The sequence below is a fragment of the Bombus impatiens genome, unplaced genomic scaffold, assembly GCF_000188095.3.
Source record: "Bombus impatiens unplaced genomic scaffold, BIMP_2.2 scf_0217, whole genome shotgun sequence".
NCBI lineage: Eukaryota > Metazoa > Arthropoda > Insecta > Hymenoptera > Apidae > Bombus > Bombus impatiens.
In genome coordinates, this window is record NT_176636.1 from 3,064,036 (window position 1) to 3,091,949 (window position 27,914).

The 27,914-nt window shown below is 37.6% G+C and overlaps 2 protein-coding genes across 5 annotated transcripts in view; one reads left to right on the forward strand and one right to left on the reverse strand.

The window, feature by feature from the left end:
* Positions 1 to 724: 724 nt before the first annotated feature.
* On the reverse strand, positions 725 to 27,072 carry LOC100742590 (putative carbonic anhydrase-like protein 2). Of its 4 annotated transcripts, none has more exons than XM_003488041.4 (10): positions 26,712 to 27,068; positions 21,614 to 21,725; positions 20,429 to 20,479; positions 19,267 to 19,595; positions 14,326 to 14,421; positions 14,117 to 14,183; positions 9,631 to 9,785; positions 2,668 to 2,796; positions 2,543 to 2,588; positions 725 to 1,609 (listed from the first exon to the last, which is right to left on the reverse strand). In XM_003488041.4, exons 2-10 carry the CDS (start codon positions 21,675 to 21,677, stop codon positions 1,593 to 1,595), a joined length of 954 nt encoding a protein of 317 aa, XP_003488089.1. In that variant the 5' UTR covers positions 21,678 to 21,725; positions 26,712 to 27,068; the 3' UTR covers positions 725 to 1,592. The 4 variants fall into 4 exon arrangements, with proteins under 4 accessions (XP_003488089.1, XP_024222242.1, XP_033175767.1 ...); XM_024366474.2 differs by lacking the exon at positions 26,712 to 27,068 and adding an exon at positions 26,564 to 26,705; XM_033319876.1 differs by lacking the exon at positions 26,712 to 27,068 and adding an exon at positions 25,822 to 26,484.
* The window catches only part of LOC100742826 (peptide-N(4)-(N-acetyl-beta-glucosaminyl)asparagine amidase), a 53,631-nt gene continuing 35,554 nt past the window's right edge, over positions 9,838 to 27,914 (forward strand). Inside the window, exon 1 of the mRNA XM_003488043.4 lies at positions 9,838 to 10,166. The gene's annotated coding sequence lies outside the window, so the exon portion shown is untranslated. The remainder of the gene's footprint in view (positions 10,167 to 27,914) is intronic.

The window sequence follows — 27,914 nt, forward strand, 5'->3', positions numbered from 1 at the left end:
CCCCCGCCGTTCCAACCCCTCCCCAGCAATGAAATTCCCCCTCTCCTTCCTCGCCCATCATGGTGGCGCGGTCGTTTCACCCGCCCTCTCGCTCCCTCATTACCCATAGCTGTCCCTTTTTGGCTCCCTTGCCGCATAGCCATCCGCCGGCAGCACCGTCGAATTCTGGTTCAATGAAACCCATTCTCTCCGCATGAACGCCCTCTTTGGTTCTAGGGAATCTTTCAACCCCCTTTCCGTTCGAGATCGTCGCTACACTCAGTAAGCGTTCACTAAGCCAGTTCGATCAGTATTACGCTTTTCGTCAGTTGTGTTTTGCGAGGGTAATATGGCGAGGATTGGTGAACACGTTCCATGGTTTCTAACCTAGAAATCGGAATACGTTGGGAAGGTTCGCTGGGAGCCAATGAGAAACAGTGATGGAACTAGGATATTTTTTGAGTCACGAAGTTTATTTCTCTATTGTTGGTTCGACTTACCTCTTTTTACGTAGTAGATCTCTAATTTATCGGTTTGCGTGTGAGACACGAGTAGTAACTTGAAGGTTTCAGCCGGCGCCGTAGAGATAGCACCGCAGTGGCGCTGCAGTGTAAGACTCGTGGGGAATCCCTCGTGAGAAGACAAAGCGCGCGAGATAAAAGGATGTGGAACAGATTGGTGGGATTACTCGCATTGTTGAACGTGTTCACACGGAAGGTAGGGTTTCGATGTCGTTATTTCCGTCTACGTTTTTCAGCATTTTATTACAAGAATATAGTATAAACTTTCGCTCGATATGTGTGTGTACATGTTAAGTATGTATGCATGTATGCATGTATGTTGTATGTTTTATGTATATGCAGGTGGCGGTATGAGTGGGCGTATAAGGCGCGAATTTCCATCACGCGCGAATCTTTAGTTTTTCTTTTTTTTTTCCTTCATTTCTTTTATACATATAGAATTCTCGTGTCTTTCGTTTCTATCCCCGTACCTATCATTATCGTCACGATCATCGTAGTCGTCAACGACCCCAACACAGGCCACGATAGTCATAGCTTTTTTTTCGATAGTTGATCGATATACGTATAATAATATATCTTGTGTTAATCTTACGTTTTTTTAAACCTTATCTCCGCTAAATTGTAATCTATATATAGGTATATCTTCTGTATATGTCTCTCTGTGTACCTGTCTCTGTGTAATCTGTGTATTCTTGTGTTTCTTTTTCTTGTTTTCTCGTTACTGGAAACATACTTGGCAATTCACGTCTAATAGTACAACGAAGCATTTTTCTTTTTTTTTTTTCTTGTTAATCTTTCACGCTCTTCTTCGCGTCATTCTGGCTTCTCTTTTCTATTTCACACGTTCGTTCTCTCTTTCTCTCTTGCTCGTTCACTCGCTTCCGCGCGTTCTCTCTCTCTCTCTCTCTCTCGCTCTTCCTTTCAACGATACGCGCCACGATGGCCTCTGCTCGATCCGATCGACACGATGACCACTGGTCGCGCTCATTAATTGATATGTCAGTGGGTTTTTATCCTGCTAACTGCGTGGCTCCAGCTTGTCCCAGGGAAAGCGTAGTACACCTCCAGCCGCTGCTATAACTCGCTACGGGGTTATTTCCAGCTGTTGGCTGCAACAAATATAAGAATAACCTTAAGAGTCTTTATCGAAATGATTTTGGTCAGCTTCTATTATTAGATTCACGATCTATTCGTATGTAAATTAGGTCAAGTTCATTGGAATACAAAAGCCAGAAGGGTGATGGATTCAATTTGTTGAGGAGAATGGTTTGATCCAGAAAAATTGTATATGGAAGCTACATACATATTTTACTCGTGTTTTGGTTCGTGAAAGTCGTAAGCCTATATTGCTAATCCTGTTGTTTTCAAGTTCTTAAGGATTATGATCATGATAAATTAATGAAACTTGATAAGAGTAATCGTTCTCTGTCACTATATTAATTGATATTTGGTATGCCAATGAATATAACTTTTCGAGAGTCCTAAAGATTCTGATGGTACATAAACAGCTAATTAATAACAAGGATTATCTTTTGCCAAAATTTCTGTACCAATAGATACAATTTTTTAGAACGCCTAAGGATTATGCTGATAGATAATCAATTAATCATACGTAATAACAACCATTTTTTGTTACTAAATCAGAGAAGAATCGATTCTGCGATTTTTATAATATGCACTAGAATATCAAGCTCCTCTCATAAGAAAAGATTATCTACTACTCCCATCTGTTGTTTCACACATTACAATTCTGATTACCTTGCGTGCCATTTTATTCATAGCCTACTGTTAGCAGAAAGTTGCATAGTAACCGATACATTTAATGTGCCAGCACGTTCCCAGTATTCTACCATTACCATTCCCATCAACACCTGTTATCAGTAACTGGAAACAAAACATCCAACTCGATGGCCATTTTTGCCCAACAGAGAGCCGCAGAAAATTAGTCGGTGGACAACTGGCGCAACAGTCGTTCCAGCTTTGTATCCGAACGAACTTTTCCCATTTCACGTGGAACCGAGGCGGCAACCAGCTTTTCATACCTTTGTAGTATATGTCCCTATTCATCGTCGGACAGTTCTTCGGTCCCTGAAGAGGAAAAAGTTTCCAGACAATTATAACGGGTTATCGCACGGTTGAAGGAACTCGTATACGGGAAAAGCGTTACCTGAATGTTGAAGTCGATGTTCGTTCGAACGGGACGATGATGAAGCGGTTGGGGCGGTCTGAAATTATTCCCAAGCGGCGCGTTCGGATGATCCTTGTCCCCTTGCATCAATTGTCGCAGCGCGAGAAGCTGCAACGAATCGAGTCAATATCACTTTCCTTGTTTTATCCCCTCGCGTCTTTGCTTTCTTCTTTTTCCAGGCTTTGTATTCTTTCTTTTTTTTTTCTTTGCTTTTTGCTCGAGTGAAAGATTAATAACCTGAAAGCTTTGAAAGTTGAGGTTTTTAACGGCGATCGTGCAGATTGATTCGTTTGATTTTTTTTAGCGACGGAGATTGATGTGTTTGATTCTTTTTTTGTCGATCGAGTTACTTTCAATTGGATTATTTTATCGAAGAACGGGAGATTGAAATATGAGGCTGGGATCGTAATTTTAAACTTTCGATGTTTCGATCGTTCCCACGAATACTTTGAAAGTTAAGCATTTTAATAGATGTCGTGCAGGTGATTTGTTTGATTTTTAACAGTAAAATATTTTTAATTGAAATGAGTGGGAGATTGTAATTATGGACTAACATAAGATTTATCTTTAATGGATATAAAAAACAACAAAATTTTGGTATACTTCCTACAAAATATTATTGCAATATATCAAAGAGTACGTTTCTATTCCATTGAATTAATACAATTTGTTAATCAGAAAGCAGAAATTTTCAATAAGAGTAATAGAAAATTAATGAAAGTTTCGCTAAAACGATAATATTATACATTAACGTGTTTAATGAATTATTAAAGAATCTGCGACAGAATCGAAATTTCAGGAATGTTGCACCTCAAGTAACACGCTTGAAATAATAACGTTCCATTAACCTTTTTAATAAAAGTAGAGTGCGAACTAATCTGATTAATTTTGTACGAATTATCGGCTGGCGAAAATGAAGTAAATACGACACCCTGTTCTTTATCGTCTTTGCATTTTATAATGGCTTAATGGCCCAAACAGTCTCCGTGAGCCAACAAGCTACTAGCATCTACTACAGAACGCCTATTATAGATATTGATTTATCGATTTATCAATTTTGAGAAACTACAACACCGACGATCGTAGTTCTTGTTCTTATCGCTTTTGCATTCTGCTCTTTCGAGACGACCTTTCCCTCCTAACAGCTTAATAGCTTGAAAGTTAAGGTCCTCGATGCCTGTGCTACACAACAGCAGTTATACGTATCAGCTCTTTGACTTTTGACAGGAATATTCCATTACAACACCTGCTCGTCCTTCCCATATTTCAAACTCCTGTTTAACCTCGTTTGATTATCCAGTCGGAGAAAATTGCAATTAGTTTAATAAAAAAGTTTGTTAAAATTCATACCCAATTACGAACTTTTAGAGTTCGTTTTACTGAAATATAAAATACCAAGTTTGATGATAATTATTTATGATGGGGCACATCTCACCGATTTCGACGACCTTGAAATATGTTGTCAAGGTATTCATTCTGAACAAATTTTCCCTATACCTATTCTGAACAAATTTTCGCCCTTATTCTATAAAATATACGCAAGAATATCACTATGTTTTAAGTTGTATTTATTGAGTTATGCATGATCCGTTTTGTACTAATAGAACTAAATGGAGCATATACAGGGTGGTTGGTAATTGGTGGTACAAGCGGAAAGGGGGTGATTCTACGCGAAAAAAGAAGTCGAAAATATAAAATAAATAAATTTCTTTTAGTTTTTTTTATATTTTTCCATCGAGACAACGATCTACAGTGAGGTCCGTTATAACGGGACATGATAAAGTGCACGCGTACCGAGCTAAAATTCAAAGTCGATTTTCTCGAAAACAAAGCCTCGAACGAAAAATTTTTATTCTATATTTTTGACTTCTTTTTTCGCGTAGAATCATCCCCTTTCCGCTTGTACCACCAGTTACCAACCACCCTGTATAACTCAATAAAATAATATAAAACAAACCATTGTTGTGCATCTATTATCACCTTATAAAACGAAAGATACTTTTCGGACAACCTGATACAGTAGAGCTTCCCTTATCCGAATATCTTGATATTCGAACGTTCTATAATAATAATATAAAAATAATAATAATATTAATATTATCCAAATACTCTATCACTCAAACGTGATATTTCCCAGGAACAGATGCCTTTTCACGTTTCAAATATGTACGTATTTTACTAGTATTTATATAGAACGTATTCTTTCCTTTATTCGACCGAGCATTCGGAAAAGGACTTCGATGGCTCGAAGTACGAAAAGAATGTAACTATATGCAGTTAAATTATATGTCAAATTACATATTATAAATCCTAAAAAAATATGGGTTCCGTAAATATATAAAGAAACTATCGATTAACCTTAATCCGCGTGTGAATAAATAAAATTTCATATCAGAAAAGTGATTATCCCATTATCCAAAAATTCTATCGTAATAACATTTTTGTTTCCCTATCACACATCTAAATTAAGATTTATTTCAATTAATAAAGAATAAACATATATTACGCTTTACAATTATTAAATTTATTGCTACGTATTATAATTATGTATATATAATATATAAATATGTACATCTGCACGAGGAAAAATGAAAATATTCCGGACGATGTCACCTCGTTAGAAATATCAGGCTCGAAAATGTGAGCTGGAAAAAGTGGGCTAATAATCGACGCGTCGACATCACGGGACGCTCTTTTCGCTCTAATGGAGGGCCACGAGGCCGGGATAAGCTTACTAGAATATTCGATACACCGTGTGCACCGGTGGTTTTCCTGGTTGGATTTTTTTCGGTGTAACGAGCAATACGCTGCGTGCATGTGGGTTCTTCCCTGTACGTGTGCCGTTTGTTTGTGTGCTCGGTTATTTTGCATCCCTTTGATGTCGCCCCCTGGGTAACTTGCCCCGAAAAATACTAGCCACGTAATCTCGGCCCTCTGTTTTAGCAAGTATAATTTCTCGCACGCCACCGGCGCTGTCCCCGATAAATTTATTAAAATGCATCGCCGCCACCCTCTGTGGATACGTAAATCATCCCGCGAAAAGTGGCTGTTAAATCATCGATCAACGCGCGGTCGTCCTCTCCTCGATATCGCCGCGAATAAATTAGTTTCGCCACGAAACTTTCGACATCCAGTTTTTCCATCGTTCCTCTTTAGTCCCTTCTTTTTTTCATTCTAGCTTTGATTTTTATTTACGGTTAAACGATCGAATATTGATTGCATTTTTTTATGGTTTTCGTGGTTTCTTTTTCAGTATTTAGCTTTTACGAGGGTGTGGAATTGGTCGAAGGGACAGCAAATTAAATTTGTTATTATTACACGAAGCTATGGGTTGTCATATCTTTTCCTTTTATCTACAGCCGTACAATGGCTTGGGAGTATCGATCGATTGCATTGTTCTCTATTTATTCTCTTGATCTTTTTATTGTTATATATTCAAGAAGATTTCCCGGATAGAAAACGTAATCAAGGTGAAAAAGGATTAGGATAGTAGCTTAAATTTGATGCTATCGTATGCGGTTCTCGAGCGTCCAATTTTATTATATTTTTTTAATTGTTGTGTAAATGCCTGTGATTATTCTAATGTTTTTGGGAATTCCATTTTTTCAGTTATATTGATATATAAAAGACACGAATTTGCATGAACATCTTCTATTTAACGTTTAAAACCAAAATACTCAGCGCTATTTGAAACACGTTTCATAATGAAAGTAATAGAATATCTCAAAGATTAAAATCGCTAGGTATATAAGCTATTTGTAGAATAATTCGATTAATAATTTAGAACAATTAGATCAATTTTAGAATAAATATATCTCGGTATTTTCGTGCACAAATTTTGATATTCTACAGGGTGTCTCAACCTAATTTAAGTGGTGTTTCTTGACGCTGAAATAAGACGAAAATGAAGAATAAAAAAATTGCGTTTTCGGCTTTGTATAGAATTTGATCAATCAAATTTAGACACTTCATTGGTAATGAAAATACTCAATGAAGATATAGTTAATATTGATTTGCGAAGAAACATATATTTTTTTGTCTAAATAACATTTCCTCCTATACTTAAAAAGGTGATTTATCTGAAATTAAACATTCCATAAAAAGAATAAATAAAATTAACCTCCACATACAATTTTTTATCTAATTATACAATTCTTTATATGAAACTTCCTCTTATAGATATTTGATCATCCATAGTTGATCATTCCACTAAAAAAAAAAAAAAAGAAAAAATTAATCTCCATCTATGCAAAAATTATTCAAAAATATACTATTATTCAAAGAACTTTTTCTATCTAATGTTCCCCTTTATTACTTAATCTAATAAATACACGCGTTACTTTAATCACCAAAATTACCCTACTCTAAATACAATTTACCCCCGTCACCTAGATAACCATTTCTCTTAAATTAAAAAACGAGTTTCACGTTCGTTGACCGATTCTTCCACTTTGCTCGGTAACAAAGCGCATTTTTATATCGATCGTATCGAGCGCTCTATCCGAGGCACTGGAATTAAAATCATATCTCGTACACCGGCGTATCGAGATTAATTCTCCCTTTAAAGAGCTCAATACGGAATCGTTCGACCGGCAAAGCGACGTTTCCGTCAGCAAGTCAATAGACCTCGATCCATTTTATTCGCGTCTCAGACGTTGTTTGCACGCGTTTGTTTTTTTTTCCTTTTCTCTCGCTCTTTTTTCCTTCTCTCCCTCTCCTTTTCAAAGGCTTCGTATCGTTCTGCATATCGATACGAACGAGTTTCTCGATGATAATACGCGACGCATCGATTACCGATTCGCTGGCCGGTAATATTAAAATACGAATCTGACGGCGGGAACACGCGAGACACGGAAAAGGGATCAAGTTTTTCCCGACTTTTTGAAAGACAGAGCAGGGGAAAGACAGACAGATAGACAGACAGAAACGGAGAGGGAGAATCGTGATAAACGATCCATTTGGCTGATTGATCCGCAGACAGATAGATCTATTATGCAGCGAATGAAAACGATGAGTCGACTGCCCGTTTTGAAAAATTATGCACTGTACGCAATTGAGATCGGCTGTCGCGTCGCTGCCCCGATCGAGAACGACGAACAACTGCGAGGCAAGTGGTGTACTAATACGTTGGAAGTGAATTTTTCGAGGTTTTTAGATTTTTGTATTGCAATCTTGTTTTAATCAAATTTCCTGTAATGTTTGAAGGAAAAGTAGCAAAGGATTGAAGTTCAAAACGAGTTTTTCCTACTTTCTTACGAACTGAATAAGAAAGTTTTTATGCCTCATTGCCATTCTCGAATTTTGATGTCCATTTTTTTCTTTCATTTTAATAAAATAACTTTTAATGGTTTTTTAAGCTTCCTAGAGAGCTATTACTTTTTATCCTCGTAATTGAAATGAATTCAAAGTTTCGTTTTAGCTAAGTTGAAGTTACTGTGTTGAGAAATGTCCTCTTATTTTAAACACTTAGGATGAGTAACTTAATTGACATTGATTAATTTAGAATATTTCTTCCGAGAAAATATGGAATAATTTCACAAATAAAGAAACTCACAAATACCATATAAACAGTATAGGTGTATATTTATATATTTAGCTGGCGTATCGCAACGAACTGCCAGCTAACTGAATTTCCTACGCTATGATCGAATTAAAGGAAAAAATGATCAACGACACGGAACTGTCCATTAAACTCTGCCCGCCTCGCTATACAACCCTTAATGAGTAGCTTCGAAACCGAATCTTTACTTTGTAATTCACCGCCTTAACTTGCCAAATCAGCCATTCTGAAAAGAAAATTAAAAAGGGGAAAGAATGGGAAGGAAGAATGAAAAGAAAAAAAAAAAAAAATACATTAAGACATCAAAGCGTGATAAGGAACTCACGTAAACCAATTTTCTTGGTCTGTGCGTGCTACGTGGCGCGCGAGATTACGCCCGCTGTTGGCCACGTGAAATCGTTAAAAGAACATCAGAAACTGCTTTCGTGCGTGAGTTACTACGATTCTTCAAATTGTCGGAGCTCCAAATGCGGGCCTCATCAGTGACGACCGCAGAAACGAAATAAGGTTCTAGATGCCGGGACTGCAAGTCTTTCAATTGTTGAGAAATTGAAAAAGAACTAGAGAGAAAGAGCGATAAGTACAAGCATCGAGAATTATTCAAAATTACTATTATTCTACTTTACATAATTGATGTAATTTTGATTAAAAATTGTATCGATATTTTATCAGATACTAATTGAGAATAATAAATGTTTCGATAAATTTTTCGTTGTCGTTATCGAGGAAGTGACCGACATAACATTTTGACCGACTTAATTTCACTCGATTAATAAGTCGAACAACAACCAATCAAGTATTTCCGCCACTCAAAGGTTATCGTAACATCGCTGAGAACATATTCACCGCATGCTTCAACAATCGAACTGCAGAGAACCTAAACCTCCTCTGGCTAACTTGAAGCCGGTCATTCAACAGTAGCAAATTAACCCTTGTTCGTAGTCATAGAGAACGAAGATCAGCAGAAGCTGCATAGCCAGCTATGGAAACTTCAAAGTTGGATCAATGTAATTCCTATCCGCAATGGCGCTATGTGATGGTCGATATTCAACGACTGCGTCTTGATGTCGCTATTCTCAATTCAATGTGCATAATTTTATATAATGTAATATAAGATATAGTCGTTTTAATTAAGATTGTAATTTTAAAACTAGAATACGTTCCACTAAACGTCAATAATATCGCAAACATTATGACAATTCACTAGTAACATTGTAAAAGTTACCTTACAACATATTGCAAGTCTTAAAGTGGTTAAAATCGCATATGGTAACAATTAGGAAACTTTTAGAAAAAAAATCACCAAACCATTATGTTCGATACCATGCGAGCGAATGTGCACACACATATATACGCATATTCAATGAAAATTTCATCCTCACCTGCTGCTTTGTGATGTATATCGGCTTGTTCAGGATGATCCACGTGGTAGTCTCGTGGCAGGCCGGCATCGTGATGGAGCCGTCGTACGTCATGTAATATTTCGTGTCCGGCAGCAGTTCTCGTACCACGAAACGTTTAATCTCCATCGCCTGGCCTGCGTGCAATCGGTTCGATCGATAACATGACGATCCGACAGCCACCGTGACGCGCATACGTACCCCAATTAGCATTGGCGTTCCTTAACATGCGCCTCTAACGCCTGATATTACACTTTTATATGTACTCTGTGTACTTCGTGCCGTTAATGGCCGAAAGAAATATTCAAAGAAGCCCGCGGCGCGCTCTCGATCGATAATACCATGAAAACAGCATTGATCCAGAGAGCGTCTCGAGCGTTTACTTCGATTGTGAATCGCGAAACCGATACTTCGCGTAGCTTTTCTGGAGGTACATACTTATGCGCGTGAATTTTATTCTTACGTGAGAGATTCTAGTTTAGAAAGGATTTCTGAGCTTTTGCAAGAAGAGGTTAAAGGTAATTCACTTTCCGTTTGTTATCGGGTAATCTCTGACTTTGTTTCTGCTGAAGTTATATTTGAGGTTAGATTCGACGTTCGTGTCGATTGAATGTTCGTTCATAGCGTTGAGTCTTTGTGAAATTACCTGCGATACGAGTGAAATACCATTTATAATAAGGAAATAGTAAGCGCTATCATCTTACGAGATTACGTTTGTATCGAATACCCATGCATATTTTTGTATTTAGTATATAATTTCTTTTATGATATTTACATCGATTGAATGTTTGTGTGGTTCTTTATGTTTAGCGTAGAATCGTTCAACGTTTCGTATTATTTAAACGTTTTATGTAGGTCGTTGTTGTATTTAACTTGGAATCTTTATAAAACTGACTATGATATCCGTATACCATTGAGAAACCGTTAAAGATAAAGAAATAAAGTAAGTATTATATTTGGCTGTTTTAGTCTGCGAATATTAATTCCTACGATTAATCCTTTGTGAGCTGAATATTCTAACCTACAACACTTCCTATACACAACGTGATACTGTGTGCCACGCTATCGCTATTATTACCAGCGTAATACCTATTACGATTTTACATGTTGATTAAGTTATCAATCAATTTATTACACGTATATTTAAATTATTCTTTTTAATGCGGTAATATATAAAATCAGGTAAAATACATAACACTCGCTTTTCCACTATTCGTCAAACACGGATGTGACAGAGTGACGAGGTTATAAAGCTATATGCGATGCTCATGAAATTCATCGAATCGATATACGCGTCCGTACCGTATAAAGGGTTAATTATTTAGAATTTGAGGTGTATACCCATGCTATTCCTGCTTCGCGTGCTGTACAAAATGTCAATTAACTATGACACGCGTAACGAAGTTATTCTTTTAACTTTGTATGATGTAAAATTAAATAACGTTCGTTGAACGCGCATCTTTGTTCGAAACGCGTGGGTCAATAGCACACAAAGGATTAATTATACAAAATTCCCGTATTTAGACTTTCTATTATTATATTACTAACTTTCTAAAACGAAGAACAGAAATGTCAGGTAATCGATACACGTTTTATTATTGAAGCTATCATTTTTCGATTTTATGAAATCATGTGAAATGAATGAAATGTGTATTTTGATTTGAAACGTGTGTATTCATAATACACAAAGGATTAACCTATTAAGGACCAAGCAGTTAAATAATGTGAAATTCTTATTTAAAAAATGCAGAATAAAATAACTTTCATATCGATTTTATCGAGATACAAAAAATGTATTAGAATATAGATAATATTTGTAGAATAATTGTAGAATTGCATAAACTTTTTCTAATTGGAAAAGGATAGTTCGTATCATAGTACTAATGTATATATTAAATGAAAGAAATGAATATATTTATAGAAATTTCATAAGATGAAAAAAAGCAATAATAATGAAGAAAATATTCTGCAAATCTTCGAGATGATCCATTTATATAATCTCAATGGTAAAACATGCTTCGATGTAGGAAATTAATTAAAATTTCTAAGAAAATGGTTTAAAATATGCCGATCCTTAACTAGTTGATTGCTCGAAATTACATATATTTACTTTCGGCACAATAAATTTTTTCGATCAAGGACGAGCTAATTATGCAAATGGTGTGTGCTAGTCGACCATCGATATCACGTGCAAATAATCGATGAAAAAATCCTCTTTCGACGTCGATAGCGATCGTTTACTCCGTCTGATTTTATTTGGAGCAAGCAATATCCTTAATTAGCTGATGCACCCCCAGAGAAGAGTCCTCTCCCCTTCTATTTTCAATTCGCATTACTGTTTTCGTTTGACGTGTTTCACCGGAAAAGATGCCTTTTTCTTGGCAATCGGAATCAATTAGTTTGCAATTAACGTGGCCGTCGTTGAGAACGACGACTTAAACTGGTGATTATACGAGGAACAATTTGAAACGAGAATGCGACGATAAAGTAGGATTTAATAGCTGAAATCGTTTTGGTTATTAACATACAATGTAATTTTTAAAGATTTCTCGTCCCTTTTTTTAACTCTTTTTTGTTATGGTCCATTCACTTATACATTTACAATGCTGGATAAAACAAAGCATAAAATTGCTACTAAAATTGGTGCTTGTGTATGAGCATTGGTAATTTCTCTATTAGACATTTTTTGCCGTATTGATGAAAGTAATTTATATAGGAGCATGCATTGTATCTATTCGTTGCTCTTGTTAAATACAACTCCGTTTCGTAATATTTTGTATTACTTGCATTCTTTTGTCCATCACTGTATATGTGTATAATAAATGAGTACGAATCTACAAAATTATTCTGCGAATAGCATTATATTTTCCAAGTGTAATTTACTCGAATCAAAGTAATTTTTATTTATATTCTGCTTATCGATATAATGGAATGTTTATAAAATTTCCGAAGGCGAAAACAAAAGATCAATAATGCACGGGGATTGATTTAAAGTTCTTATTTTCAACGTGTAACTTTAAGCAGGTAGAAAAACTTTCGTTTAAAAATTCATCTGGCCGTAATCTAATGTTAATGACAAATAGAAATTAAACATATTAAATTCATCTTCGATATATAATGCGAAATTAAAATAGAAAGTTATGAAATTTGTTTTCAAGTATCATACACGATCATGGACGGTCTTTGCTGTTGAAAAGTAATTAAAATCTGTTTTTTGCGAGCCGCCTTTATGAACCTCTCTTAATTAACTTTTTTTTTGTTCTATTGACACATCCGCAGTGGCTGACGTAAAATTACGTCTTTTCATAAGCCACAGCTGGTTGCAGCTGGCGTAATTTTGGAAGATAACAGAGATATAAGAAAACGATATGAAACTATAAACGAACTTGAAAGTTTTATAAATATATTCACCTTTTTATCTTTTTTTTTTTTTCAAACGTATTATTTTCATTACAAATCTTTTGGTGATAAGTTTCTAATTATGAATATGTAAAAGGAGTAAAATGTATTTTTACAAATTAAAATATATATTATTTCTACTAATAACGCGACAACCAGCTATTGACTTATAGCTTGAAAAATAAATTACCAGCTGCAAAAGTGTCAATTCAAATGTATAATTGAATAACATATTCGATTTGATCGTAATTGCGTATTCAATTGGATTAAAGTATCCTACAGGGTGTACCCAAAATGGTTTAATCGAACTGATTGAGTCTATTTCACGAATTATCTTAATGAAAAAATAAATCGATATTCACGAATTAACTTTCGTCCAGCGAAAGTGTGGAGATTCTGGTTGTCACGAGCGTTGAATATTTTTTTCTTCCTTTTTTTTTTTCCCCCGATAAAACGAACTGAAACGGTTTTTCGCGATAATGAAATTTAAAAATGAAATCGTTCATATAGGTTGATAGGGTAATAATACGTGGATGTAACTTATAAAGTAATTAAATTTGCAGTTCGGCTGGAAAGATTGAAAATACCGTGTATAACCTTTGCCTCGTGAAAGTTGAATAATCTCGTAAAACGAGCCAATTTAAAAGCAATTTGAAAGAAGCAATTTATGTATGAACCACTTATTTGTCAAACCGGTAAACTCCATAAAACGAAATTTATAGAAAATTAATGAAAATACGCAAGATAAGCATCGATCTTTTCAAGCACTTTGACACTGAAATGTGAAAAATTTCAACAACACCAGCCTAACCACTTTGGCTTGTGAATGTTCATATGCAAGTTCCTCTTAATTATTCAATTAACAGGATGCCTGTTAATTAAAGTACCATATTTAGAAGGAACTCACGTATGTATGTGCATAGAATATGCGTGAAACGTATCGTGGATTTCGATCAAACATATTCCAGGCACACCCTTCGCACTGTGTATCGCGAAGCAGCGCGTGGAAACTCGATTTCCTCGAGAAATTCGAGTCCGGTCGGGTGTATTAAATTACTGACGGTCTCACCTCCGTATCTGATCTTATCCAGCTGTTCGGTGAATATTCGCAGCTCCGGGTTCGAAAGGTCTCCAACCTGAAAGCCAACCAGCACACAGGCTGTATCTATCGGCTATCGCTTACCGCGATCGTTTTACGTTTAGCCGATCTTTCGCAGAATGGCCCGTGAAAAATAATACGTAAGCGGGCCTGTGGCCTGTGAGAGATTAGACATGTACCTGGAGGAGAAGGGACACCGCCACGATCCCCTGCGCCCGCTGCAACGCGTCCGAGAAGTTGTTGTATAGTTGCGAGTTGAAGCCGAATATCTGCAACTGTTTTCAAACAGAAATTAGGAAATTGGATTAGTAGCGATAGCTGCGAGTAAGACAAGTTGTGATGTTTGTATCATATCGAGTAGCTGCGATTTCGCTTAACTTTCATATAGTCGATTAAATAGACAAATTGAACTTCTCAATACGAAAATCAGGCTTCTCAATAATGAATAGGGTGATCAATTTTCTTGATTTCATGGAACTTTTAAGTAGCTCGTATGCTTTGCCAGAGCAATAGCAAGGCTTCCAAGCGGTGAAAGGTTATGGCTTATAAAGCTTGCGTAAAAGATAAGTAACGTAACAAATTGCTAGAAGATAGGAAAAATGAAGAGTGATGCGTAGAAGATAAATAATAGTACATCGTTGCGTACGACCAAATAGAGCTTCTGGAGAGTTTGCATAAAAGGGATATGGCCAGGCAGATCGAATGGTGGAGTTTTCAAGTAACTGGAAGTCTGAATATTTTGATGAAAAATAAATTTGCGTAAAAAATTAATAGTATAGTGATTTATTAGAAAATAGTGAAGACGAATAATGCAGGGAACTATTGGTAAATAGGAATAACGTGGTGGCGCTTCTAGTTGTAAGTAGTTTGAGACGCAAGCGATCAGACAAAGCTTTTGGATAGTTTGAATAAAAACGATATGGCCAGGCAGAGTTTTCTAGCGGTCAATCGAATGGTGGAGTTTTCAAGTAACTGGGAGTCTGAATATTTTGATGAAAAATCAATGAGAATAATGCAGGGAACTATTGGTAAATAGGAATAACGTGATGGCGCTTCTAGTTGTAAGTAGTTTGAGACGCAAGCGATCAGACAGAGGCTGTGAGTAGTTTAAGTCGTTTATCGGTCAGACAAAAGGTTACCAGCAATAAACGGAATGACGAAGCATTTATGTACGTAGCTTTATGGACTTTTAAAATATTAAAGGGTTAAATATTTTGAAGAATCACCAAAGATAATCTTCAAAGGGTTCGTTTACTTTTAAAGGAATATGGATGCGGACTTAAACAATTTAAGCTGGCAACAAGTTTTAAGAGGATTTGTTCCACTTAAGCCTGCACCGTTCAAAAACCCTTTACCCACTGATGAATTTCTAATGAATAATCCAGCGAGTGATTTCTTTTTTTCTTTAACGCGGCGGAAGTTCGATCGAAAAGCACAAATTAAAATGAATGCAGACGAACGAAGTGCCATCGTGAACGCGAATCAACCTTTCATTGTCTGATTTTATTTCATTTCACGCGACATACGTGATAGAAAAAAACTATATATATATAGTCTTTTCAGTGTTATCTATCGCAGATTATTCTACTCTCACCGCATCGAACATTTTATAATAAAAAAGAAGGAATTTCGTCGTTTCCATGGTTGATTTTCGTCTCGCCTCGAGCGAATTTGCCACGAAATATTCCGCGAAAATAACCGGAACAATGAAATTTTGGAAACTCTCTCGACGCTTTTCAACAAACAAATTTGCAAAATTAATAAAACGTTAATCATCCGGTTTTTCGCCAAATTCGTCGACGAAGAAACGACTATGCTGTTGAGGATAGAGACGAAATCAAGTTCAAGATGTATAATATTGCTTAGAAATATCCGGATATTTTGATCAATCGTAGTAACGGTATATAAATTTTACAAATGTGTAGAAATGAATGATGAACTAGCAATCAGAAGCAATACTCGTTAAATTTTTATAATGTCATCAGACTATATAAAAGACTATTCATCACTAACATCACATAACATTTATTAGTTACTATACTGCTTCGAGTATGTTTAGTAAAATATTATCACACAATTGTATTAGCGTGAGAGAAGCTTTTGCATCAATTTAAAAGATCCTTCTTAATCTGATTTATAATTAGAATAACCCAAATATTTCATTAGTTCCTATCATAAAGTTAGATATACTGTGTTTAAAATATTCTTTCGCGTTTTCAATAATTCGAGAAATACTAATCCGTATACGCTTAATCTGGCCAAACCCTACCATTATTATAAGTTTACCAGAATGTCTGAATACTTATGAGCTAGTAGTATACTTGAGCCTATCACTAAAAGTGGTGGAGGAAGGAATGGTCGTCTCGTCACGCGAATAAACCGGCCGCCATATTAGCAAAGTTTTATAATTTTTTCAAATTCCGTGTCGACCAACTTTCCCAACGTCGATGTAACAGGAACCCGCAAACTGTTAAAAGCTATACGTTTTCGCGGGCCGCACGTATATCGCGAGTCTATACCGGTAACCTAGTTCGCTAGTTCTGACCCAGTTCGAAGATTAATACTTCGAACGTGGAATGAGAAAAAAAAAGAAAAAAATAAAAGAGGAAAGAAAGAGAAGAAGAAAAAAAGATAGAGGGCGGTGCTTTCACGTTAATCAGTTCCAGTTACGTGATCAAGTGAATAAAAGTCGTGCTGTAATCGGCGAGTATAAGAATCTGCAGATAGACGGATACGTATCGAAGAAAGATCGATAATCGGATGTCCAGGAGGCTAGGCTTTCTGATAGAGGCCGATAGTCTTGGCTACTCGATCCATGAGATTAGCGAAGACCAGTTGTTGGAACAGAGAAGTCGATGTTGCAGCTTTTCAAGGCGACGTCGATGTCTACCTCTCACTTTTTATTTCTCTTCCTGTTTTTGTGAAGTGAAACATCCCTGTTGATTTGATTTTCCAGTAAATTGTGTATTCCTTCGTATAACAACTTTCTTTGAAACTTCGCTTCCTGTTAATTCTCGAGCTTTCATCTTGTTCTCGTTTCTTTAAATTCTTTGTCGATGTAATGTTAGGTTACATGTCTTACTTCTTTTATATTTCTGTTTCTAATTTGGCGAAACACCTGTTATATTTCGGAGATCTTTTATTCTTTGATCTAATTAAGTCTTGAGTTTTATTTCATGTTATTTATATATATATATATATTTTAGCAAGACTTCGTTTTATAAAAATTTGCTGATGATTTAATATTATTTTCGGGAAACATTTCTGTTCATTTCGTTTTGCGTTTTATTCTTTCGTCAAAGAACTCTTTTGTAGGCTCTATTTTCTATTGTTTCCTTTATAGTATCTAGCGTTTTTGCCACGCTTCTGTTGTTTGGAATTTATTGTTGATTTAATATTAAGGTACGTTTTTAACTTTGTCGTACTTTTTTCTCTACTTTTGCAAACGCCTGCGTCGATTTTATTTTAGATTAAATCTACTATTCTTTGGTTTAGAAATTTTTATCTCTGATTCTAGATGTATTTCGATCTTAATCAAGCGTTCATCCTTTAAAAATACACGACTGAGTTCATTTTACGTTTCAGTCATTCACATGTCTGCTGTAGGACCTCTTTAGCTATGTTTATATTCTATCGATCTCGTTTGATTGTATTCATTTGTCTACTCTAAAAAAAACTTTCGAACTGTACTTTCTACGATCTCTTAATCCGAATTTTGTCAAATTTTCAAAAATTCAATTATTTTCTAATTTCCTCTATTCGTAATGCTAATATGGAAATTGCAGATTCATTCGAAAAACCTGAACCGAGTTCCACATGTTTTCTTTACCTAGGTAATTTGAATCCCATTTCATTCTGAATCCACTTCGAATTCAGAGAGATATGGAAATCTCGAATTACTAATTGATGCATGATTATCGTGCATCTGCATTTATCGTACTATTACTAAATTATTGACGTAATTCGAGGACTAATAATAATAGCAACAAATTAGTGGCCAGTACTCATCAGCCACATCAAACAAAATTCACAAACTATATTGAATTTTATGTTCAGTGTATTAACGCTGCCTGGCAGATACCACGAAAAGATTTGAATTATTAATCACAGACCATCTTGTGGGAATATAATTCGGATATTATAATTCGGAATAATGTTATCAATTGGCTATTGTTATCATAAATAATCGGTCCCAAAAGACTTTATTTAAAATTAATTAAAAATAATTCGTCTATGGCAATCAAACCTCGGCTATTGTTATCAATGGTGATAATTATACTCAGGGACGAACGATAAGAATTCTTAGCAAATTCCCACTAAATGAATCTTTTCTTTCGAATTTTACTCTTAACCAAAACATACTTTTTATTCTCTACATGAATGTATGGCAAGAATTTTTAGATAGTAAATAAATCTTGTTCTGAAGCGTACCCTTCATCTTTTCAAAATATATTGTCGAAGGAAAATATGAAAAAATGACTAATGGAACTACACAGGGGCAAGGAAATAATATGATGGCAGAAGCGAAGCAAAAGCGTAAAGGTTTCTGATGCATTTAATATACAATTTGTGAGAAACATAAATTGTAGAAATGTTGCAATCGTTTGATTTCCATAGCGAAAACCTTGTATCTTCATTGTAATGTTATCAGACTGTGTAAAGTTATTGTTATTATTAAAAACTGCAAGTCCCAAAGTGACAATAATAAGCGAACTCCATTCTATCGTCTCGCGATTTCATTTGTAACTCAAATGCATCTTTTCATCCGCTACAATATACAATAGGAAAGACACGGCCGAATAAAAAATACCTCGCAAAATCTCAGACGAATAACCAGACAAAAAGGTTCTACTTCCACGATTCTACCATTCCTCTTTTAAAACCATTCGAATCATGACATAGACATGTTCCACGTTACAAAAAACAAACAAAATATTTAGATGCTCTTCTTCAACTGAGATACTCTGTATTTACTTATTTTTAGGAAGACAACAATAAAATAAAAAAAGAAATAACACCTGCATCACAACAAGTTCTACTACTATTTATTCCCATTGTCTTTCAAACCATGAACAGTGCCATAAAGACCCACTACAGTGGGTCCAATATAAAACACTCACCTCAGCTGGAAACGCATGTCCATCCACAGTGTGCTCGCTACCGGTTCGATCGTCTAATCCAAAATGCAGATGGATCTCGTGGAACTGGTACCGGTAACTCAATGGACCGCCCGAGATATTCACAGGATGACGCGTGTCGTTGTCCACAGCGAACACCACGCTGTGGCCAGTGTTTGCCAACACACCACCAACTCTGTGCTTGTCTACGTGCAAAGGTTGCAGGTTCGGATCGAAGAGGAGCCTGGATGGCTCCAGATTCACCGGCGATTGCCGTCTGCCCTTGTGGCACAGCCACCAATCCGGATTGATGAGACCCCAGAAGCCGGGACCTTCGAAGCCGAACCGATTAAACGACACGTTGAACGCGACTTTCGAGCATCGATTAACGCGCCCAGCCCTCGAGACCGACTATAACCCCTTCCCCGGAAGAACTTTCCGGCACGATAAGCTTTGGGGATTAACAGCTACACGGCTGTTGGGGAGGAGTGGCGTGAAATTATTTCGCTGAAGGGAGTTTACGATTTGACGAGATCGTAAGGTTTCAAGGGGCATTCGATGGCTCGACGAGTTCTCGTGTTTCAGAGGGTTTCGATAGATTGGAAAATGTTTGGTAACATTGGAAGATCAATGTGACTTCTTGCGGGAAGAAAAACAGTTTCTAGTTTCTTATGGAATTGGTGAAAGTTGTGGAAATGTTTGACAAGATTGGAAGAGAAATGATTCCTACGGGGAGAAACATGTAATTTATCATATTGTTGGATGGATGCTCATGGGCGGATTCTCATGTTTGGGGAACTTGAACATGGCTTCTGGTTCCTTACGGAACTAGTAGAGAAACAAAGACAGTAAATTCTAAGAATAATAGCTCTAAAATTGAAAATAAGTAAGTACATGATGAAAATAAGAAGAAATACACTCGTCGGTCGAAATTGAAAAGGAAAAATATATAAAACTTCCTAAAAAAATGTTTAAGACCTTGTAAGTGAGCGAGAAACTATGCAAGTGGAAGTTATTATCATATTATCATAATATATATATTATTATTAAGAATATTGTATTTAAAATTATTTGTAACAAGAACCGAATAACAATTTCATGAGAACGATCACTTAAAGAATGCGAGTGTGTTTCGATTAATTGATAAGAGCATGGGATTCCTTACCGGAAATACCGTCATAGGTCCACCATTCCTCCCAGCTGACGGGCCTAGATTCTGCAAATAGTTCATTATCAAGAATCCCCGCGATGTCACTTATGCGACAGCAGTCCTTAACCTAGAACTAGTTGCGGTGAGTCAAGTGGCAAGGATATTCGGCCACACTCCACCGGATAACGAGCCACTCGTCTCAATTATACACTTTCTTGCTATAGTCTGGCTCTGAGTCAATTGGTCGCTCAAGGTCACTCAACCAGAGGCTCCCTTCCTTTTTTTTTCAATCTGCCTACGTACCGTCCTCAGACACGTTTTCAAGAAACAGTGTCTACGAACCGTCACTTGTTTCTTCCTCTTTGACGGCGCATGAAAATAGCGGCAAGCAATAACAGTAAATAAAGAAAGATAAAATCTTTGCTTTACAGTTTTTCTTGTTTTATTTTCTTCATTTTCTATATGTGTAATAATTGGACTGTCGATATTTATGCAATTGTACATTTATACGAACGAAACTGAATAAGTGGAACTTGAATGGGAATTTGTTTCATCTACTAAATATTAGTAAATATATAAATTGAATCTTTCTGTCAAGAGAAACCATAGTAAATTGGAAACCATGTACCATGGTAAATTGAGTAAATTACGTCAGAAATTCTAGTTATTTAATTAGCAATCTGCATTGATAATTATGAAAAAATATAAAATGAAAGTTACATAAGAATTTAAAATAAATAAAATTGCTAAATATATATATGTATACAAGAATATAATGTTTCTCAAAGAACTCTGTTCTTGCTATATTCACAGAATGAATAGCTTGTATATTTGCCAATGTTAGCAATCTAAAATTTAAGATGTTTTCACTTCAGTGCTCCTTTACACGGATAAAGATGTCTATATGCGTGGAGGGCGCATATGGTGTAATAATATTTCGATTTATGACCTCGCTATGTCCTTTCCACCAAGAGTCAATCTTTACCGATGACCCAAACACCAAGTCCTCGGTCACTGAGAAGACGTATCGCATGACTCAACATCTGGGTCGTCGATCCCAAATGGGTTATACATAATTATTTATTTAATTCTTCCCTCGCCACTCGTATATGACATCAATGAAAAATTCGGTTACCAAAGGTTAAGAACTACTGAACGCGATAGAACAGCATAGAAAAACACAAAGAAGTCAGTTAGTACCTTGTATCAGGACGATCACGAACACTCCCCAGACGCCCAGGAAGACGGAACTGAATGGGGCCATTCCTAGGACTGCGCGGTCTTCGTCAATTGGGCATCATTCGGCTCGATTCTATACAACACAAAAAGGAAAGGACACGATACCTCCGAGTGCACGTGTATCATCCTATATATGTATATCCTTTTCCTCCCCTCTCTGTATGGCCATGAGTCGTGTCCCGTTATCTCATCTTCCTAACCCTCGAGAATCGTGTCCAAGATCAATCGAAACACCAAGTAGTGTGAACCACTCTCGAAACGAAAGCAACGAACTTCGCAGCCACGACAGGGAATTTCTCTCTACTCGATGGTGAAACGATAACGACGAAAACCACAACTTCAATCGATCTACGAGCACACCGCAGGAATGTCTCAGAGCGAGCGGGACTTTTAATTAGCCAGCGTCACGCGACCGATTCGCAACTTGAGGACTACAACTGTCTGTTGTTGAGGAAAAGTCCTGCGGAACTGTACAGGGACAAAGGGAATATAGTAGTGTTTACTTAAGGAAGTATCTAGCCTTGTTTAAAGTGCCACTTTTACGTATCCTTTGATATTTTTTCCAAGGAAACCATATAGACGTTTCGTATTGGTTTTTTTACACATATATTTATCAACGATCGGAGAATATTTACCATTTTTTCCAAGTGAAAATAATCAAAGTTGAGAGAGTTATGTGTCATTACGTAGAGTCTGGTTAAAAGAAGCATTCTACTGGCTGACACGAATCTGGTTATTCTACTTGTTTCCTCTGGCGAATAGAACTTACGTAACAAACTGAAGGATATATTACGTCTTTCTCGTTTCTTCTCGCATTCATCTGATGCTTTCTTTACGAGAACTATAATGCGGCCTCGCATTTTGGAATTGAAACATCTCGAAAGTGTTGGATCGATTGGAATTTAAACGGGCACTGCAGTACTCCGTTTCTTCATTTACCATCGTCCACTGCAACGACATTCGATTTTATCTATAGAGATAACATTTCTCGAGCAGTAGCAAATTTGTTTATCTCAACGATTGTATCGTATCTGTCTGAAACAGCCAATCGGATATTCTTTCTAACAAACTTCTTTTTTCATATGAAACCTAACCTATCCTAACCTAACCTAACTTAACCTAACCTAACCTAACTTAACGACAACGAAAAAGAGAGGACGCGTGTCGTCGTCGATAAGAGCCGCTGGCTCACGAGCCTCTTTCTGAGAAGAAAGAAAAGACAAATCTGCAGTCATCGTCGTTGTCGAAGTAGGGAGAAGTGCGCTCGAAAACGGGGCGGGCTTACTCGAATGTCCCCCGCCCCCTCTTTCACTAGGGGTGGCTCATTCTGTGTTCGAGTCCACTCCACCCCGTTCTACGGCACTCGAGGCCTGTGTTCTTAGGTCAGGAAAACTCGAGTAGAGGCTCCCTTCGAAACGTCGTCGATCGATCGATCCGATCTCACTGTGACGCCGCTATCCACGCCGAGTGTCTCTAACCTACAACCCAGCAGCCGGAAAGATAAGAGGGTACTCCGCGAGTGCGATGACTCGGCTCTCATTGGATAACCCCTCGTTTTTCTTTCGCCTTGGAGGCTACGGCACGTTTCTTCCGCGATTTCCATCATTCTCTGACAAGAGATGCGCTGGATGCAGGTGTTGGTTTTAATGAAATTTGGCGCGGTAATAGTTTCGTACTATGTGCTATGCAGAGATAAGAAGATGGTTAACGGGATAGCACAGGGTCAAGGAATATTACACTGTTACATCGAGGAATAATACGCTGTTCTCTGTCACTCATCATCACGCGTTGCTACATTTTTGTATCATCTTTAGAATTGTATTGGGTCTATCGGAAATAACCAAACAGATCAGCAGTCCCTCGTCTAAACATCTTCTTATTTCTGCGCGGTGCAATGCAGTATAACTTCGCTTAACGTTTAAGAACGTTCCTTCCGCACTTTCGACCGCCCTCTGACAAGGAATGTAGTATTCGTTGATTTAAATAAAATTTGCTGCGGTGGTAGTTCTGTATGTGCAGTACAGCAGTACTGCGTTTCTATAAATTCCACTTATTTGAGCGAAACTTTAGTCGGTGCTTGATTAAATGAACTCCTACCAGTTGAATCCACTTACCCGAACGTGAACTCCTATTAACGAATTATCGAAAAATCATAGGTAGTTGGGGGAATAAATGGTCTCCTATTCCATCGCACAAGGCTTTTAAAAGTGCTGCAACTGAAAAGAATTCAATCCTGCGTTAGGAGATGACAGAAGGTGCGTCTTATTCGAATATGGTCCTCGTTGATCACAATGGAATACAATGTGATTAAAAAATAAAATATCCAAACGTTCTACTACTCGAATATTTCGTTTTTCGAACAGAATGTCTGTTAGTAACAAATGCGTTTCTCTCTTACAAATACTATTATTACGTGTATTATTATATGTATTGGAGTACACACAGCAAATGGAAACGACGCGGATATACCTTTTTACAATGAAAACTTGTGTAGTCTGGCGGACAAAAGAGTATGAGGTCGGTAGATATTAAAACAAACTGACACTTCCATGTGTAGGGAGATAGAAACAGATGATATGAAATACAATAAAAGTTGTTTAATGTTCCTGCATTTGGGATGTTACTAAGAACATTATCCGAAGAGATAATGCTTTAGCTGAATTGGGAAGTAGAATATAAGAGAGATGTGATTGATTAAATCAACTACATTATGCAAATTATTCACATACCGCTGTTTGTTTCTTTCGTTCATTCACATTGGTTGAAGATTACGTTCCATAATACGAAACCTACTTCATAACGTTAATTGTATAAACTTAGGCATCAGAGAAGAACTTGCTAAAGACGTACTGTGAAAATTAAATAGTTACTACAATATAGAAGCCTCAAACTCGGTAGTTTTACACTCTATGAAGTTTAATCCTCAGCCAGTTTCCGCTGAACATTGTTGTCACGAGCGTGAAATATTTCGTTTATGGCAATAAAACGAGAATCCAAATAAGAACACCTCCTATACGAAACACCTCCTATACGATCTATCTAAGTCATAATCGATCCAGACAAAGATTAACCCATTGCAATTCAAATTAAATTCAACGTTTTATCATTATTGGTTCATACTTATAAAGTTAGTTATAAATTTTCCCAATTAACGATAAGAACATAACTACTTCTTATGATTCTGCTAAATTAAATTTCGGCACGAAATAATATCAGTTTTATATATTTTACTAAAAGCAAAGAGAATGAAACGAAATCCATTATCGGGTTCAGCTAAACATAGAACTGCAAAGACTTAACCGTTGAACAGGCTGGATCAATTCTAACTCACTTTGATGTTTTAGGTATTTCCACGTTAATTCCTTCGTAAATTATATTACACGTTTTATCATGCGCCTTATTACCAAACTTTACAAACAGGTTTCACTGCCATAAAATAAAGTGACGAGGAAATGTGTACCACGAAAAACAGAATCCAAAAAATTTCAATAGCACCAAGAAAAATGTGTCTTGCATTTAAAGTAAAATTCAAGATTGAAGATCAACGCTCCTCACTACGATCCATCCTGTGCTGATAAACGAGTATTAAACAATTATCGATCATCATCATCGACATCAACGATTTACCAGTTTGAAAATCAAAACCCTCAATTACTACCCTATTCTTCTGTATTCTTTATAATGATAATCTAACCTACGTATAAACTTACACACCTTATGATAAGTCCGTATCGGTAACAAACGAACCGGAACGGAACGGGGATTGGTTCTGGGTTCAAGCATCTCAAGCTTCGTCTTTAATTAGACCCTATCGGATCACGATTGATCCCGTCGGATTTATTACCGAGGGCCCTGATAGTCGACGGTGTCTAATCGAGCGAGCCAGAAACGAGTCCTGCCGTTCGATTGCGCCACTCGAACGCAATTATCGAGCCGTAGGATTTTCGTTGGTGTCTCCGTGAGAGACTTGATTCACGCCAAAAATCCTACCTGTCACTCTAATTCCTCTGATTCAACGTCAAGACTCAAAAAGACAAAAAAGAGAATGAAACGAAGAAAGAAGAAGCAGCCTTCTTAGTGGTGTTTACTTTTCAGTCCGAAGAGAGCGCCAAGTGAAACGATCCTGAAACGCTTGAAACAACGAAAGGGAACAATTAGCCAAGTCTTACCCCAAGCCAGAGTGCAATGACTCGACTCACGGTTCTACCGTCGGTTTCTTCCCGTTTCTATGCCCACTCGTCCCCATAGATCACTTCTATGTTCTCTTCTCTACCCTTGGAATATGGCCAACGAGGAAGGAACCAATGAGACACACGTACGAGAAGGATGAATCGAGGAAACACTATATGTCTCTCGTGCACCGTACACATTAGCCGTGCACACACTCGTACACTTAGAGGTGCACACGTATGGACATATACATATATACACGTCGAGTAAGAGTGTCCTGTCCGGTCGAACGATCGATCGTAGGGTCGTGGTTAAACGTCGAGTCGTGTGCTTCGATCGAGACGATTCCCGGTTCAGGACAGGGATCGCGTCTCTTGTCTGTCTTAATCTTAGACGCAGTTTGGTCCACGATTTTTTCTAACATAGACGATGTCTCGTTCAGCTCTAAACGACATTAAGATGACAAACGTGGACTTGAAAGTTTCTTAAAAAAAAAAGAATTTCCACTAAAACGAGAAAAGCGTGGACGACTGGTAAGAGAGACAGAATGTATAGGGTCGGCCGCGAGCGAGACTTGGTGGGAGGACGAGCGTGCGAATCGATCGGCAAAACGCGCGATGGTGCGGCCAAAAATTTCGCGTGACGAGTAAACGCGGCGGCTATGGGCACCTCCTGGCCGCAATCAATAAATGTCGATCAAGAAATAGAAGCGTGCCAACGGCTATCCCCTTGTACACTCACAAATTGGTTAGCCTTATCTAGATCCTCGAAGTAGAAAAAAAAACACTGTTCCAGGACTAGAACGCGTACAGCTTAGTTCCTCGGATTATGATATCGGTTCCGTTGGAAAAAAAGTGGTTAAACGAAGTTTCCGCAGGCCGATACTGACCCGTGCACGATGACGAAAAGGACGAGGATCGTCTCGTAGCTTCCTCCTCCTTTCTTCCGCCTGCTCCTCTCGCTTAGCCACCGGCACACCACTTGCACTGCTAATACGAGGGAGCAGCGACACCGTACGATACGCGATCCCGCTAGTATCCAACCGAACGAGCCAAGACACCGATGTATCTCCTGAACGAGAGTCGGAACGATCGTTGGGACGGTCGCGAGTCGACTTCGAATTCTTTTTTTCCCTCTCGTGCGAAATAATCTCGTTAAAAGCGGTCTGCACCTTTGCGAAGGAACGACGAAGGAGGAACGACTGCCCTACGAGACCAGTGTATACGTTCCTCCTTCTCCCTCTCTCACCCTCGCGCTCCCACCCGATTCGTACTCCATCTAGATCTCTCGTCGGCCGCACCGGAGGCTGACGGCACGCATGCGCGAGAAAATAGTACGGGTATCTCTGTTTCTCTTGATAGTAGTTCAGCGGAGATGTATAGGGAACGAGGCTAGTTTCCAGCTCGTTCTGTCTTACTCTGGCTGGCCCTCCTCGGTTCAGGCCACATCGATGCTTCCGGACATGGGGGAACGAGCGTTTCGCGCCTCCACCGCTCTTCCACTCTTTCTCTCTCCCTCTCTCTCTCTCTCTTTCTCTGTTTCTCTGTCCGTCTCTCTCTGTCTCTCTCTCTGTCTCTCTCGGGCATCCTCGTCGACATGCGAGGACGTCTGCGCACTTGCCGGACCAGGACGAGGATGGAGCCTCCTTCGGGATACCGGAGCACCTGTGCGCCCTTTGCCCGCGACCTACTCGCGATTTTTCACCCTTGGAATTGGAATTGGTTTTTCACGAATTATTCTGAAGGCTTTCAAATTGCTTTCGAAGCGTTTGATTGGATATTGCAGTTAATTACGGTCTCTTGGTTTAAGACGCTTGGTGTTACGAGTTTTATGGTTAGCGGTCTTCTTCGTTGTAATCGTTGAGTTTTTTTTAATTATCGTGCAAGCTGAATCTTGGTTTGGATTGATCGAGTTTTCGGTTTAATCGAGCTAGCTTGCTGTAGGCTTTAGAGCACTATCGGAGTTTTTATAGAATCTGGTAATTTTTTACCCTTCTAGTAGGAATTTGTGGTTTCGTTTTAAGGGATCGTCGTGAAAATTGGATCCTGGATTGGTTTAATGGATTGTTAAAATTTGGTTGTTTAATTGAATG